The sequence below is a fragment of the Pseudophryne corroboree genome, chromosome 7 (genome assembly GCF_028390025.1).
Source record: "Pseudophryne corroboree isolate aPseCor3 chromosome 7, aPseCor3.hap2, whole genome shotgun sequence".
Classification (NCBI taxonomy): domain Eukaryota; kingdom Metazoa; phylum Chordata; class Amphibia; order Anura; family Myobatrachidae; genus Pseudophryne; species Pseudophryne corroboree.
The window spans coordinates 188,623,375-188,640,934 of NC_086450.1; the positions used below are offsets into that span (position 1 = coordinate 188,623,375).

Here is a 17,560-nt window from a genome sequence, read left to right on the forward strand (position 1 = left end):
TTGTCTCAAATCCCTATTGCTGAGCCAGAATGGCTGACCTCTATTAAGAGAATGATCTCTCAGATCTCTACTAGGGTAGCTCACACTGAAACTCAGGTTTTAAAGAATTCTATGGCTGTTTGGTCAGGTTCTGTTCCTATTCTTTCAAAAACCCCTAGCATTTACCCACATAACGTGCACTTGCCCAGATTATGCAAGATGACATGGATACTGACTCTGACACGGCAGACTGTGATGGGGATGTGCTGAGGGGGGTGGCATCCCTGGCAAAGGGGGTGCAGCTCATAATTGAGGCCATTAGAGATGTTTTAAACATTACTGACACAATGACTGAGAAGGTTGAGGAGGCTTACTTCACAGACAATAAGAAAGCCTCCCTAACGTACCCTGCGTCTAAAGAATTAAACGCTTTATGTGAAAAATCCTGGGAAACCCTGGAGAAAAAATTCCAGATTCCCAAGATGGTTCTGGTTGCTTTTCCTTTCCCTGAGGAGGATAGAAAAAGATGGGAAAACCCACCCATAGTTGACGCATCTGTCTCCAGACTGTCAAAAAGAGTGGTTTTACCTGTGCCTGGATCTACCGCGTTAAAAGAACCGGCCGATCGTAAGATTGACACTACACTCAAATCCATATACGCTGCTTCAGGGGTGGCCTTGAGGCCTACTATTGCCTGTGCATGGATTTCTAAAGCCATAGTAAAGTGGTCAGGCACATTACTAGAGGATTTAGATACAATGGACAGAACTGACATTGAACTGTTTTTACGTAACATACAGGATTCTGCGGGGTTCATGGTGGAGTCCATGAAGGACCTGGGTACGCTGCATGCAAGGATATCTTCCATGTCGGTCTCAGCTCGCAGGGGACTCTGGCTACGCCAATGGTCTGCAGACGCGGAATCCAGGAGAAGTGTGGAGAAACTACCCTACACAGGTCTGGCTCTCTTTGGGGAAGCGTTGGATGCGTGGATTTCCACGGCAACCGCGGGTAAGTCACCTTTTCTTTCCTCAGCTACGCCTTTTGCGAAGAAACCCTTTTCTTCCTCTGCATCGCAGTCCTTTCGGACCGCTAAGACAAAAAAGTCCAAGCTTCCTACCACCTTCTTTAGAGGTGGGTGGGCAAAATCCAAAAAGCCTGCACCTACAGGTTCCCGGGACCAGAAGCCAGCTTCTCGTACCTCAGAATCCTCAGCATGACGGTGGACCACACAGCCAAGAGGACGGGCTGGTGGGGGCGAGACTCAGACGTTTCAGCCACATCTGGGTGTCGTCCGCCCTGGATGGCTCGGTACAGGATATTGTGTCCCAGGGGTACAGACTGGAGTTTCAAGAAACCCTGCCTCACTTATTCTTCAAATCAGGCTTACCAGCTTTGCTGACAGACAGGACTATCCTACAGGAAGCCATCCAAAAATTGGGAAAGTTGGAGATCATTGTTCCAGTTCCACCTCATATGCAAAACATGGGTTACTATTCAAACCTTTTCGTGGTACCAAAACCGAATGGTTCGGTCAGACCGAATTTGAACTTGAAATCACTAAACCCTTATCTAAGGGAGTTCAAGTTCAAAATGGAGTCTCTGATAGCAGTAATCTCAGGTCTGGAGGAGGGGGAGTTTCTGGTATCCCTGGATATCAAGGATGCGTTCCTCCACATTTCCGATTTGGCCGCCGCACCAGGCTTATCTCAGATTTGCACTGTTGGTCACTATCAGTTTCAGGCACTGCCATTCGGTGTCTCTCCACGGCACCGAGGGGGTTCACCGAGGTGATGGCAGAGATGATGGTTCTCCTCCGCAGATGGGGAGTGAACATAATTCCATATCTGGACGATCTGCTGATAAAGGCATCGTCCAGGGAGAAGCTGTTGAAGTCCATTGCTCTCACGACTCGTCTGCTCAGGGACCATGGTTGGATCCTGAACCTTCCAAAGTCACATTTGGAGCCGACAAGGAGATTGTCTTTCCTGGGGATGATCCTCGACACGGAAGTGCAGAGGTTGTTTCTACCAGTAGAGAAAGCGTTGGTGATACAAGCAATGGTCCGGGATGTCCTGAAGCCAGCCCGGGTATCGATTCATCAGTGCATTCACCTTCTGGGGAAGATGGTTGCCTCTTATGAGGCTCTACAGTTATGAAGATTTTATGCTCGATCCTTCCAACTGGATCTCCTAGACAAGTGGTCGGGTTCTCATCTACATATGCACCTGAGGATACAGCTGTCGCCGAAAGCAAGGATTTCACTCCTCTGGTGGCTACAAATGCCTCACCTTCTGGAGGGCCGCAGGTTCGGGATTCAGGACTGGGTCCTTCTAACCACGGATGCAAGTCTCCGGGGATGGGGCGCAGTCACTCAAGGGGAAACCTTTCAAGGAAGGTGGTCAAATCTGGAATCCAGTCTTCCAATAAATATTCTTGAACTAAGAGCCGTGTACAACGGTCTTCTCCAAGCGGTACACCTGCGAGATTGGGTCATTAAAGTACAGTCGGACAATGGCCCTCATTCCTAGTTGATCGCTAGCTGCTTTCGTTTGCAGCACAGCGATTAGGTAAAAAATGCGGCATTTCTGCGCAAGCGTATGAGGCGCAGTGCGCACGCGCGACGTACTTTCACAAAAGCCGATGCAGTTTCACACAAGGTCTAGCGACGCTTTTCAGTCACACTGCTGGCAGCAGAGTGATTGACAGGAAGTGGATGTTTCTGGGTGGTAACTGACAGTTTTCGGGGAGTGTGTGTAAAAACGCAGGCGTGTCGGATAAAAACGCAGGAGTGGCTGGGGAAACGTAGACGTGGCTGGCCGAACGCAGGGCATGTTTGTGACGTCAAAACAGGAACTAAACAGTCTGAAGTGATCGCTAGCTAGGAGTAAGTCTCGAGCTACTCAGAAACTGCACAATCTTTTTTTGAAGCAGCGCTGCGATCCTGTCGTTCGCACTTCTGCTAAGCTAAGATACACTCCCAGAGGGCGGCGGCTTAGCGTTTGCACTGCTGCTAAAAGCAGCTAGCGCGCTAACAACACGGTATGAGGGCCAATGTGACAATGGTAGCCTACATAAACCGACAGGGCAGAACAAATAGCAGAGCTGCAATGTCAGAGGTAACAAGAATTATCCTCTGGGCAGAAAAGCATGCGGTTGCACTGTCAGCAATTTTCATTCCGGGAGTGGACAACTGGGAAGCGGACTTCCTCAGCAGACACGATCTCCATCCAGGAGAGTGGGGCCTCCATCCGGAGGTGTTCACGGAGGTGACAGATCTTTGGGGTGTACCTCAAATAGACATGATGGCCTCCCGTCTCAACAAAAAGCTTTGGAGGTATTGTTCCAGGTCAAGAAATCCGCAAGCAGTGGCGTAACTCCGTGGGTTTTCCTGTCGTTGTATGTGTTTCCTCCACTTCCACTCATTCCAAGGATTCTAAAGCTCATAAGGAGAACAAGAGTTCAGGCAATCCTCATTGCTCCAGGCTGGCCAAGAAGGACTTGGTACGCGGCTCTTCTGGTAGAGATGAGCGGGTTCGGTTTCTCTGAATCCGAACCCGCCAGAACTTCATGTTTTTTTTCACGAGTCCGAGCGACTCGGATCTTCCCGCCTTGCTCGGTTAACCCGAGCGCGCCCGAACGTCATCATGACGCTGTCGGATTCTCGCGAGGCTCGGATTCTATCGCGAGACTCGGATTCTATATAAGGAGCCGCGCGTCGCCGCCATTTTCACACGTGCATTGAGATTGATAGGGAGAGGACGTGGCTGGCGTCCTCTCCGTTTAGACACTTGATTTACTAATTTTGGGGAGCATTAGGAGTACTCAGTAGTGTACAGTGCAGAGTTTTGCTGATAGTGACCAGTGACCACCACTTTTATTTATAATCCGTTCTCTGCCTGAAAAAAGCGATACACAGCACACAGTGACTCAGTCACATACATACCATATCTGTGTGCACTGCTCAGGCTCAGGCCAGTGTGCTGCATCATCTATATATATTATATATCTGTCTGACTGCTCAGCTCACACAGCTTATAATTGTGGGGGAGACTGGGGAGCACTACTGCAGTGCCAGTTATAGGTTATAGCAGGAGCCAGGAGTACATAATATTATATTAAAATTAAACAGTGCACACTTTTGCTGCAGGAGTGCCACTGCCAGTGTGACTAGTGACCAGTGACCTGACCACCAGTATATAATATTAGTAGTATACTATCTCTTTATCAACCAGTCTATATTAGCAGCAGACACAGTACAGTGCGGTAGTTCACGGCTGTGGCTACCTCTGTGTCGGCACTCGGCAGCCCGTCCATAATTGTATATACCAGTGACCTAACCGTGGTTTTTTTTTCTTTCTTTATACATACATACTAGTTACGAGTATACTATCTCTTTATCAACCAGTCTATATATTAGCAGCAGACACAGTACAGTGCGGTAGTTCACGGCTGTGGCTACCTCTGTGTCGGCACTCGGCAGCCCGTCCATAATTGTATATACCAGTGACCTAACCGTGGTTTTTTTTTCTTTCTTTATACATACATACTAGTTACGAGTATACTATCTCTTTATCAACCAGTCTATATATTAGCAGCAGACACAGTACAGTGCGGTAGTTCACGGCTGTGGCTACCTCTGTGTCGGCACTCGGCAGCCCGTCCATAATTGTATATACCAGTGACCTAACCGTGGTTTTTTTTTCTTTCTTTATACATACATACTAGTTACGAGTATACTATCTCTTTATCAACCAGTCTATATATTAGCAGCAGACACAGTACAGTGCGGTAGTTCACGGCTGTGGCTACCTCTGTGTCGGCACTCGGCAGCCCGTCCATAATTGTATATACCACCTAACCGTGGTTTTTTTTTCTTTCTTTATACATACATACTAGTTACGAGTATACTATCTCTTTATCAACCAGTCTATATATTAGCAGCAGACACAGTACAGTGCGGTAGTTCACGGCTGTGGCTACCTCTGTGTCGGCACTCGGCAGCCCGTCCATAATTGTATATACCAGTGACCTAACCGTGGTTTTTTTTCTTTCTTTATACATACATACTAGTTACGAGTATACTATCTCTTTATCAACCAGTCTATATATTAGCAGCAGACACAGTACAGTGCGGTAGTTCACGGCTGTGGCTACCTCTGTGTCGGCACTCGGCAGCCCGTCCATAATTGTATATACCAGTGACCTAACCGTGGTTTTTTTTTCTTTCTTTATACATACATACTAGTTACGAGTATACTATCTCTTTATCAACCAGTCTATATATTAGCAGCAGACACAGTACAGTGCGGTAGTTCACGGCTGTGGCTACCTCTGTGTCGGCACTCGGCAGCCCGTCCATAATTGTATATACCAGTGACCTAACCGTGGTTTTTTTTTCTTTCTTTATACATACATACTAGTTACGAGTATACTATCTCTTTATCAACCAGTCTATATATTAGCAGCAGACACAGTACAGTGCGGTAGTTCACGGCTGTGGCTACCTCTGTGTCTGCACTCGGCAGCCCGTCCATAATTGTATATACCAGTGACCTAACCGTGGTTTTTTTTTCTTTCTTTATACATACATACTAGTTACGAGTATACTATCTCTTTATCAACCAGTCTATATATTAGCAGCAGACACAGTACAGTGCGGTAGTTCACGGCTGTGGCTACCTCTGTGTCGGCACTCGGCAGCCCGTCCATAATTGTATATACCACCTAACCGTGGTTTTTTTTTCTTTCTTTATACATACATACTAGTTACGAGTATACTATCTCTTTATCAACCAGTCTATATATTAGCAGCAGACACAGTACAGTGCGGTAGTTCACGGCTGTGGCTACCTCTGTGTCGGCACTCGGCAGCCCGTCCATAATTGTATATACCACCTAACCGTGGTTTTTTTTTCTTTCTTTATACATACATACTAGTTACGAGTATACTATCTCTTTATCAACCAGTCTATATATTAGCAGCAGACACAGTACAGTGCGGTAGTTCACGGCTGTGGCTACCTCTGTGTCGGCACTCGGCAGCCCGTCTATAATTGTATATACCACCTAACCGTGGTTTTTTTTTCTTTCTTTATACATACATACTAGTTACGAGTATACTATATCTTTATCAACCAGTCTATATATTAGCAGCAGACACAGTACAGTGCGGTAGTTCACGGCTGTGGCTACCTCTGTGTCGGCACTCGGCAGCCCGTCCATAATTGTATATACCACCTAACCGTGGTTTTTTTTTCTTTCTTTATACATACATACTAGTTACGAGTATACTATCTCTTTATCAACCAGTCTATATATTAGCAGCAGACACAGTACAGTGCGGTAGTTCACGGCTGTGGCTACCTCTGTGTCGGCACTCGGCAGCCCGTCCATAATTGTATATACCACCTAACCGTGGTTTTTTTTTCTTTCTTTATACATACATACTAGTTACGAGTATACTATCTCTTTATCAACCAGTCTATATATTAGCAGCAGACACAGTACAGTGCGGTAGTTCACGGCTGTGGCTACCTCTGTGTCGGCACTCGGCAGCCCGTCCATAATTGTATACTAGTATCCAATCCATCCATCTCCATTGTTTACCTGAGGTGCCTTTTAGTTGTGCCTATTAAAATATGGAGAACAAAAATGTTGAGGTTCCAAAATTAGGGAAAGATCAAGATCCACTTCCACCTCGTGCTGAAGCTGCTGCCACTAGTCATGGCCGAGACGATGAAATGCCAGCAACGTCGTCTGCCAAGGCCGATGCCCAATGGCATAGTACAGAGCATGTCAAAACCAAAACACCAAATATCAGTAAAAAAAGGACTCCAAAACCTAAAATAAAATTGTCGGAGGAGAAGCGTAAACTTGCCAATATGCCATTTACCACACGGAGTGGCAAGGAACGGCTGAGGCCCTGGCCTATGTTCATGGCTAGTGGTTCAGCTTCACATGAGGATGGAAGCACTCAGCCTCTCGCTAGAAAACTGAAAAGACTCAAGCTGGCAAAAGCACCGCAAAGAACTGTGCGTTCTTTGAAATCCCAAATCCACAAGGAGAGTCCAATTGTGTCGGTTGCGATGCCTGACCTTCCCAACACTGGACGTGAAGAGCATGCGCCTTCCACCATTTGCACGCCCCCTGCAAGTGCTGGAAGGAGCACCCGCAGTCCAGTTCCTGATAGTCAGATTGAAGATGTCAGTTATTGAAGTACACCAGGATGAGGAGGATATGGGTGTTGCTGGCGCTGGGGAGGAAATTGACCAGGAGGATTCTGATGGTGAGGTGGTTTGTTTAAATCAGGCACCCGGGGAGACACCTGTTGTCCGTGGGAGGAATATGGCCGTTGACATGCCAGGTGAAAATACCAAAAAAATCAGCTCTTCGGTGTGGAGGTATTTCACCAGAAATGCGGACAACAGGTGTCAAGCCGTGTGTTCCCTTTGTCAAGCTGTAATAAGTAGGGGTAAGGACGTTAACCACCTCGGAACATCCTCCCTTATACGTCACCTGCAGCGCATTCATAATAAGTCAGTGACAAGTTCAAAAACTTTGGGTGACAGCGGAAGCAGTCCACTGACCAGTAAATCCCTTCCTCTTGTAACCAAGCTCACGCAAACCACCCCACCAACTCCCTCAGTGTCAATTTCCTCCTTCCCCAGGAATGCCAATAGTCCTGCAGGCCATGTCACTGGCAAGTCTGACGAGTCCTCTCCTGCCTGGGATTCCTCCGATGCATCCTTGCGTGTAACGCCTACTGCTGCTGGCGCTGCTGTTGTTGCCGCTGGGAGTCGATGGTCATCCCAGAGGGGAAGTCGTAAGCCCACATGTACTACTTCCAGTAAGCAATTGACTGTTCAACAGTCCTTTGCGAGGAAGATGAAATATCACAGCAGTCATCCTACTGCAAAGCGGATAACTGAGTCCTTGACAACTATGTTGGTGTTAGACGTGCGTCCGGTATCCGCCGTTAGTTCACAGGGAACTAGACAATTTATTGAGGCAGTGTGCCCCCGTTACCAAATACCATCTAGGTTCCACTTCTCTAGGCAGGCGATACCGAGAATGTACACGGACGTCAGAAAAAGACTCACCAGTCTCCTAAAAAATGCAGTTGTACCCAATGTCCACTTAACCACGGACATGTGGACAAGTGGAGCAGGGCAGGGTCAGGACTATATGACTGTGACAGCCCACTGGGTAGATGTATGGACTCCCGCCGCAAGAACAGCAGCGGCGGCACCAGTAGCAGCATCTCGCAAACGCCAACTCTTTCCTAGGCAGGCTACGCTTTGTATCACCGCTTTCCAGAATACGCACACAGCTGAAAACCTCTTACGGCAACTGAGGAAGATCATCGCGGAATGGCTTACCCCAATTGGACTCTCCTGTGGATTTGTGGCATCGGACAACGCCAGCAATATTGTGTGTGCATTAAATATGGGCAAATTCCAGCACGTCCCATGTTTTGCACATACCTTGAATTTGGTGGTGCAGAATTTTTTAAAAAACGACAGGGGCGTGCAAGAGATGCTGTCGGTGGCCAGAAAAATTGCGGGACACTTTCGGCGTACAGGCACCACGTACAGAAGACTGGAGCACCACCAAAAACTACTGAACCTGCCCTGCCATCATCTGAAGCAAGAAGTGGTAACGAGGTGGAATTCAACCCTCTATATGCTTCAGAGGTTGGAGGAGCAGCAAAAGGCCATTCAAGCCTATACAATTGAGCACGATATAGGAGATGGAATGCACCTGTCTCAAGTGCAGTGGAGAATGATTTCAACGTTGTGCAAGGTTCTGATGCCCTTTGAACTTGCCACACGTGAAGTCAGTTCAGACACTGCCAGCCTGAGTCAGGTCATTCCCCTCATCAGGCTTTTGCAGAAGAAGCTGGAGGCATTGAAGAAGGAGCTAAAATGGAGCGATTCCGCTAGGCATGTGGGACTTGTGGATGCAGCCCTTAATTCGCTTAACAAGGATTCACGGGTGGTCAATCTGTTGAAATCAGAGCACTACATTTTGGCCACCGTGCTCGATCCTAGATTTAAAGCCTACCTTGGATCTCTCTTTCCGGCAGACACAGGTCTGCTGGGGTTGAAAGACCTGCTGGTGACAAAATTGTCAAGTCAAGCGGAACGCGACCTGTCAACATCTCCTCCTTCACATTCTCCCGCAACTGGGGGTGCGAGGAAAAGGCTCAGAATTCCGAGCCCACCCGCTGGCGGTGATGCAGGGCAGTCTGGAGCGACTGCTGATGCTGACATCTGGTCCGGACTGAAGGACCTGACAACGATTACGGACATGTCGTCTACTGTCACTGCATATGATTCTCTCAACATTGATAGAATGGTGGAGGATTATATGAGTGACCGCATCCAAGTAGGCACGTCACACAGTCTGTACTTATACTGGCAGGAAAAAGAGGCAATTTGGAGGCCCTTGCACAAACTGGCTTTATTCTACCTAAGTTGCCCTCCCACAAGTGTGTACTCCGAAAGAGTGTTTAGTGCCGCCGCTCACCTTGTCAGCAATCGGCGTACGAGGTTACATCCAGAAAATGTGGAGAAGATGATGTTCATTAAAATGAATTATAATCAATTCCTCCGCGGAGACATTGACCAGCAGCAATTGCCTCCACAAAGTACACAGGGAGCTGAGATGGTGGATTCCAGTGGGGACGAATTGATAATCTGTGAGGAGGGGGATGTACACGGTGATATATCGGAGGGTGAAGATGAGGTGGACATCTTGCCTCTGTAGAGCCAGTTTGTGCAAGGAGAGATTAATTGCTTCTTTTTTGGGGGGGGTCCAAACCAACCCGTCATATCAGTCACAGTCGTGTGGCAGACCCTGTCACTGAAATGATGGGTTGGTTAAAGTGTGCATGTCCTGTTTTGTTTATACAACATAAGGGTGGGTGGGAGGGCCCAAGGATAATTCCATCTTGCACCTCTTTTTTCTTTTCTTTTTCTTTGCATCATGTGCTGATTGGGGAGGGTTTTTTGGAAGGGACATCCTGCGTGACACTGCAGTGCCACTCCTAGATGGGCCCGGTGTTTGTGTCGGCCACTAGGGTCGCTAATCTTACTCACACAGCTACCTCATTGCGCCTCTTTTTTTCTTTGCGTCATGTGCTGTTTGGGGAGGGTTTTTTGGAAGGGACATCCTGCGTGACACTGCAGTGCCACTCCTAGATGTGCCCGGTGTTTGTGTCGGCCACTAGGGTCGCTAATCTTACTCACACAGCTACCTCATTGCGCCTCTTTTTTTCTTTGCGTCATGTGCTGTTTGGGGAGGGTTTTTTGGAAGGGCCATCCTGCGTGACACTGCAGTGCCACTCCTAGATGGGCCCGGTGTTTGTGTCGGCCACTAGGGTCGCTAATCTTACTCACACAGCTACCTCATTGCGCCTCTTTTTTTCTTTGCGTCATGTGCTGTTTGGGGAGGGTTTTTTGGAAGGGCCATCCTGCGTGACACTGCAGTGCCACTCCTAGATGGGCCCGGTGTTTGTGTCGGCCACTAGGGTCGCTAATCTTACTCACACAGCTACCTCATTGCGCCTCTTTTTTTCTTTGCGTCATGTGCTGTTTGGGGAGGGTTTTTTGGAAGGGACATCCTGCGTGACACTGCAGTGCCACTCCTAGATGGGCCCGGTGTTTGTGTCGGCCACTAGGGTCGCTTAGCTTACTCACACAGCTACCTCATTGCGCCTCTTTTTTTCTTTGCGTCATGTGCTGTTTGGGGAGTATTTTTTGGAAGGGCCATCCTGCCTGACACTGCAGTGCCACTCCTAGATGGGCCAGGTGTTTGTGTCGGCCACTTGTGTCGCTTAGCTTAGCCATCCAGCGACCTCGGTGCAAATTTTAGGACTAAAAATAATATTGTGAGGTGTGAGGTATTCAGAATAGACTGAAAATGAGTGTAAATTATGGTTTTTGAGGTTAATAATACTTTGGGATCAAAATGACCCCCAAATTCTATGATTTAAGCTGTTTTTTAGTGTTTTTGGAAAAAAACACCCGAATCCAAAACACACCCGAATCCGACAAAAATAATTCGGTGAGGTTTTGCCAAAACGCGTTCGAACCCAAAACACGGCCGCGGAACCGAACCCAAAACCAAAACACAAAACCCGAAAAATTTCAGGCGCTCATCTCTATCTTCTGGATCTACTGTTGAAAGATCAGAGGTCTCTTCCTCTTCGGCAGGATCTGCTGCAACAGGGGCCGTTCGCTTATCAAGACTTACTGTGGCTACGTTTGACGGCATGGAGGTTGAACGCCAGATATTAGCTCGGAAGGGCATTCCGAACAAGGTTATTCCTACCCTGATACAGGCTAGGAAAGGAGTAACGTCTACACATTACCATCGCATTTGGAAAAAGTATGTATCTTGGTGTGAAACGAACACGTTTGCTAAGTTCTACAAGTTTGATACTTTGGCCTCTGAGGACCTAAAGTTTGGTCGTTCAGTTCTGCAGGAGCCTCCGCGCTCTCCCTCCCGTTCTGGGAGCTTTGGTACATCCCCATGGTACTAATGTGGACCCCAGCATCCTCTAGCACGTTCGAGAAAATAGGATTTTAATTACCTACCGGTAAATCCTTTTCTCGTAGTCCATAGAGGATGCTGGGCGCATGCCCAGCGCTTCGTTATCCTGCAGTGGTTACTTGGTTCAGTACTGCTTTGTTCTTAGTTATGTACTGTTTTGTTACTTGGTTCAGTAATGTTATTCTGCTGTTGCTGAGTTTTCAAGCTAGTTAGCTTGGTTTGCCTTGTTTGTGTGAGCTGGTGTGAATCTCGCCACTATCTGTGTAAAATCCTTCTCTCGAGGGTGTCCGTCTCCTCGGGCACAGTTCTAGACTGAGTCTGGTAGGAGGGGCATAGAGGGAGGAGCCAGCCCACACTATTAAACTCTTAAAGTGCCAGTGGCTCCTAGTGGACCCGTCTATACCCCATGGTACTAATGTGGACCCCAGCATCCTCTACGGACTACGAGAAAAGGATTTACCAGTAGGTAATTAAAATCCTATTTTTCAATACTTACCTCTCTGGAATCCCGTGACTGGGGCAGCAGCGCTGTACAAATCACCGGGAAAATGGCGTGGCAGCTATTTTTCCGACGTTCTGCACATGCACAGTAGGAAAATGGCCACTAGAGTCTACTGTGCTCCTAGTGGTCAGAGTCTATTGCGCTGCATGCTAGAGAAAAGGGAGCCTGGATGGAGACTGCACAGGGGCCCCCTTCTCTCTTAATACACCCCTGTGCAGAAGCTTAGGAACTTTTTAAAAACTTTATTAAATACATTAATAAAATCATATTTGTACCAAATGGCTGGTGTCCCCAGCCATTATTCCTGTGCTGGGTACTTTTTCCTTAATTTTGCTACTTTTTCCACAATTTTGCATTTTAGTTAGCAGGGTAGCAATGTAGGTGAAAAAGAGCATAAATTCTACTTTAATACAAAATATTGATGAAAAAAACTGAGGTACTTTGTGTGAGCATAGAAACGGGAGAGAAGGACATTATTTGCACTGGGGTGATCTATAGACCACCAGGCCAGGGGAAGGGGAAATGCACAGGATCACAAAAATGGCTTTAAAAGGAGAGGTAATAGTCATGGGATACTTTATCTACCTCATGTAAACTGGGAGGGCTCTTTTGCATGTTCCAGTAGAAGTGTAGGGAGCATCCCTCAAGCAATTAGTGAGGGAGCCCACATGCAGAGATGCAATATGAGACATAATACAAATGGCGACAGAATATCACATATAAATGTGGGAGAAAACCTAGGATCCAGTGACCATCAAGCAGTGTGGTTTACTATAAAGATAGGGACCAACTCATCACAAAAAACCCAAGGGTTTTGGAGTTTAGGAAGGTTGATTTTGCAGAGATTGGTAGATGTGCAAGTGATTCATTGGTGGATTGAAGGAACTTGGAAGGAGTGTAGGAAAGTAGGGAAAAATTCAAAAGTGCAATACTAAAAGCAACAGAACTTTATATCAAAAGGGTTAGAAAAACACCAGGAAAAGGAAGCCTTTGTGGTTTACAAAACAGGTAACTAGTGTGAAAGCAAAAATGATGGCATTTAGGAAATATAAGCAGATTTAAAATAGTGAAGACAAAGAGGAATATATTGTCAGACGGAAGGAGGCTAAGAAGGTAATGAAAGGCACAAGCTGAGGAGAAAATGGCCCAGTTAGTGGGTTAAGGGGGCAAAACTTTTTTTAGGTACACTATATAAATGAAAGAAAAAAGGCGGAATAATAAGACAGAGTGAGATTCTTGTTGGGAGAGACAAAGCAATATCATCTAAATATTTTTTGCTCAAAATTCACTACAGAAAGATAGAGGAAGGGCCCACAGTTAATTTGTAAGAACAGTCATAAAAATAAGTTGGATACAAATAACTTTACAGAAGAGAAGGTCCTAACAGAAACCGAAAGTGGATAAATCAATGGGGCCAGATGTTATACATACATGGATACTAAAAAAGCTTAAAGGGGTGCTAACAGAATTATTTAACCAATCGCCAACTACAGGAGTAATTCCAGAGGACTGGAAAATAGCGCAGGTAGTCCCATTGCACAAACGTGCAATCAAGGAAACGGCAAGTAACTACCGACCAGTGAGCCTCACATTAGTAGTAGAGAAAATGGTGGAAACACTATTAAAAGTAAGAATTGTATAATATTTCAAATCCAGAAATTTACATGATCCCAAGTAGCATGGATTTACTCAGGGGAGATCGTGCCAAACAAATCTTATTGACTTTTTTGGCTGGGTGACTAAAATAATAGATGAAGGAGGGCCTGACAATGTAGCATATCTAGACTTTAGTAAGGCTTTTGAAACTATCACACATCGCAGACTGAGGAAACACAGAGTTGTAGTAAATGGAGTGCAGTCTCAGGAGGCAGAGGTTACATGTGTATTCCATGGATCTGTTCTTGGGCCAGTGTTTTTTATATCTTTGTTAGGGATATTGAAAATGGTATTGAAGCGAAAGTATACCTTTTTCCAGATGACACAACAGTATGGGTAGCCATACCTGGAGGGGTGAAAAAATGATTGAGGATCTAGGTAGACTAGAGAAGTGGTCAAAAGTGTGTCAACTACAAGTTAATGCCAAACAATGGAAAATGCATCATCAAAAACCCAAAGGCTAAATATAATTTTAACAGCATTATAATGGAAACTACTGAGGAGTAAAGGGATCTAGGAGTCACTGTTTCAGGTGACTTTAAGGATAGTAAGCAATGTAACAAAGCAATGAAGAAGGCCAGTCAGATGCTTGGTTGCATAGGGAGAGAAATCAGCAGCAGAAAGAAAGAAGTAATTATGCCACTGTACAGATCATTAGTACAGTCTCAGCTAGAATACGGTGTTCAGTTCTGGAGACCATATATTCAGAAGGATATAAATACATAAGAGTCTAAACAAAGAGGGGCAACTAAAATGGTGCATGGTCTCCACCACAAAACTTACTGAGCGAGACTGAAAGGTCTTAATGTGTGTAGTTTGAAGCAGTAAAGAGAAAGGGGGCACATGATAGAAACTTTCAAATATATCAAAGGTTTTAAACAGGTACAGGAGGGAGACCTTCAAAGGAAAAGAAGTATTAGAATACAAGGACATTGCACTGCATTTATCATTGTCACATGTCTACTGTAAAGATTTTATTATATTTACAGATAGCACTTTTAGTGTCTTTATTATCCACTGGGCATGTGACCTATTGCTATTGTACTAGTTAATTGTATATGTTAAGATACCTGTAGCACTTTTATGATTTTATTATTGCTGGTAGCATTGTCCATTGTTATTGCACTATTGTAATGTATACTTTGGGGGGGCAATCATTTAGCTGGGGTCAATGACCGCAAGTAATTGTATCGCCATGGTCTTTCCTGTTAGCCCCGATGCGGCATACTCCTCCCTCAGATGCCGGCACGGGTGCCTCAGGCACCCCCGATCATAATCCACGATAAGAGGGTTGCCAGAGCCCCGTTAACACATGGAATCGGGGACTTATCCCTGATCCCATGTGTTTTTGCGCGATCGCGGGATCGTTTTCGCCCAATAAAAATGGCCTGTAATAGTGCTCCGTAATAATGACCATTGTTCATTAATCGCGATATCAGGATGTTTTTATTGTCCAAAAACGGATCAGGGCTAATTGGATACCCCCCTTTGTATTACATGTGATGCTTCAATAAACACATTTAAAAAAAATATATATAGCTTAGTAGAAGGATAGGAGAACAGACTATGGCTGAAGTTTCCTGTCAGCACTTATCATACAGAGAGAAGCTGACAAGATGACTGTGCAGTCACTGAGGAGAAGCTTCTCCCCATTGGGCACTGTAGAAGTGAAGCAAAGTTAAACAAATGTTGGTTATAATTACACCAGCTTTGCAGGCACTGAAATAGATGCATATTTTTTTGTGCATGCAGAGTCATCTTTGTGAGCGGACCTCCTCTATCATAAGCTTGTTTTGATACTCATCTTCATCATCAATGCACACCTGCACCACGCCTATCCTTTGCGTAAAAGATGTTTGAAAATAGGCATATTTATGCTTCCAGACAACTCTGCTTAGCCCACAATACCATTCACATGCCCTCACTATACATTGCCTACTATACATAACACCACCCTGGTACAGCACAATTACACTCCTCCAATTGCACAAATTTGTATTTTCAATCAGAACATGAGAAAACATGCAAGATACACCCGCAAACAGGCGGGCATACAACTCTGCTTTGGCCTCAGTGGGTCTACCACAAGATTCAAATTAACTGTCATAATGGCGCTAAGTGAGGAGACTGGCCAAAATATGAGCCATTCACAAGACTAATGCCGACAAGTGAGGCTTTGCTGGTGATGTCCGCACAACAGAGGTCCTGTCAGTGCCACAGAAGGAGGCGCGTAAAACAAAATTGCAGTTTTGGATTTTGGTCATTGTATAAATATCTGCAAATTACAAAGAGTAGCTGAACGGGTTCACGGTTACTACTTGGTGCAGAAGTAACTGGGTTGGGTTCCCTTTTGGAGCCCAAGAGAATGAGCCAGTGTCTTTAGCGGTCTGAGCTGTCTTATCAGCTGTGAAGTAAGGAACAAGATATAAATACATTAAAACACACTATAATTAACAGTGTACAGGCAGCACTTAAAACCCACCCTGCTAACCCTGATATGTTATTACCGTTAGGTGGCTCCTTCCCTGATTAAATAAATGTAGATTTGCTATTGAGATTTGGAATAATCTTAGGAACTATTGAGGGTTAGAGGTCTGCCCAATGCCTTCATCCCCCCCCCCCCCCCCCCCCCCCCAAAAAAAAAAAAAAAAAACCCCATCAATTCTCTATCACTGGAGTAGGGCATTTAGAAGTAGAGGAGTTCAGACTTCATTCACTTTTTTTCTTTTTGCTCAACCCCCCTGCAGTGCCCTCAATGGATTCTAGAGAAATAATAAAGGTCACTAACAATATTTTTACCTATAGTTTTAACTATCATTGCTAGGGTACATGTTTTGGGCATGTCAGTTATTTTGTTTGTTATTATTTCCTAGTGTTGTCTAGAGGCCGGTGGAACCGCCATGGTTCAAGCTAATCAGCAACTGACAGAGATACAGAGATACAAGGTGAGTAGTCTATACTTTGTGACACAATTCACAGAGATGATTTTCATCAACTTGAAGCCAAAACACTGGTGCTTTTAGTATATGGCCTGTGCTTGGGAGACTATCGTCTCCGATATGGAACAGAGATCCTGGTTGTTTTATTGTTGTTGTTGTTGTTGTGCACAAGTGTAATATATGTGTTCATGTTTTCATAAATGCATCAGGGGCTTGGTCACACAGGAGTGTTTGGTGCAACTCTTTTAAAGTTCCCAAACCCAACTACTTTTTATGTACATTTTTAAATGCTTGTGCTTCTCGTGTTCATATATCTTTTTGTCTTAATGTAATTACTTTTCTGTCCCTTAAAAAGTTATGCGTTTTCAGCAGGTATACATAGAAGTCCAAAATATGCCCAAACACAGATAACGTGGGAGCTATGTTGCTAAATAATTAGTGTTTTCCTTGTCTATATGTGAAAGTGATGATTGCTTGCAGACCTGTCACCCTGATGAATGTGATGTTCTTAAAACAGTATTCCTCTAGAAATGTGAATAGAGCCACAAGGGGGCAGCATTATCTTTAGAATGTGCATTAAAATAAGGCAAATCAAAAATTCTTTAACAGTTCTGTATTTTGTTACCAGACCCTACCACCCATCAAGAATGCCGATTTTGCCCGACCACCAGTCATCCGAGACAGAAAGAATCGCAGGGCACAGGAGACTCTGAAAGTCAGGGCTAGACCTGAATCACCTACTCCATTACAGCTCCATTTGTCAGTGACTGCGAGATCCCATCACATACCAGACTTTCTGAACCAATTCCAGAATGACTTCCAGAGACACTTCCAGCAGCGGTGAGTGCCCCTACATTGTACCTGATGAAAGAGGTCTGTGTTTGGCTAGTAAGATTAGATGGATCCTCCTATTGACAGGAAATTG

General features: G+C 45.4%; 1 protein-coding gene across 2 annotated transcripts in view; it reads left to right on the forward strand.

Moving 5' to 3' along the window:
- CFAP65 (cilia and flagella associated protein 65) overlaps positions 1-17,560 on the forward strand; it is a 377,223-nt gene that overhangs the window by 323,313 nt on the left and 36,350 nt on the right. For both annotated transcript variants that reach the window (XM_063933883.1, XM_063933882.1), the window contains exons 28-29: positions 16,570-16,641; positions 17,264-17,475. In XM_063933883.1, coding sequence (XP_063789953.1) covers positions 16,570-16,641; positions 17,264-17,475 — 284 coding nt within the window. The remainder of the gene's footprint in view (positions 1-16,569; positions 16,642-17,263; positions 17,476-17,560) is intronic.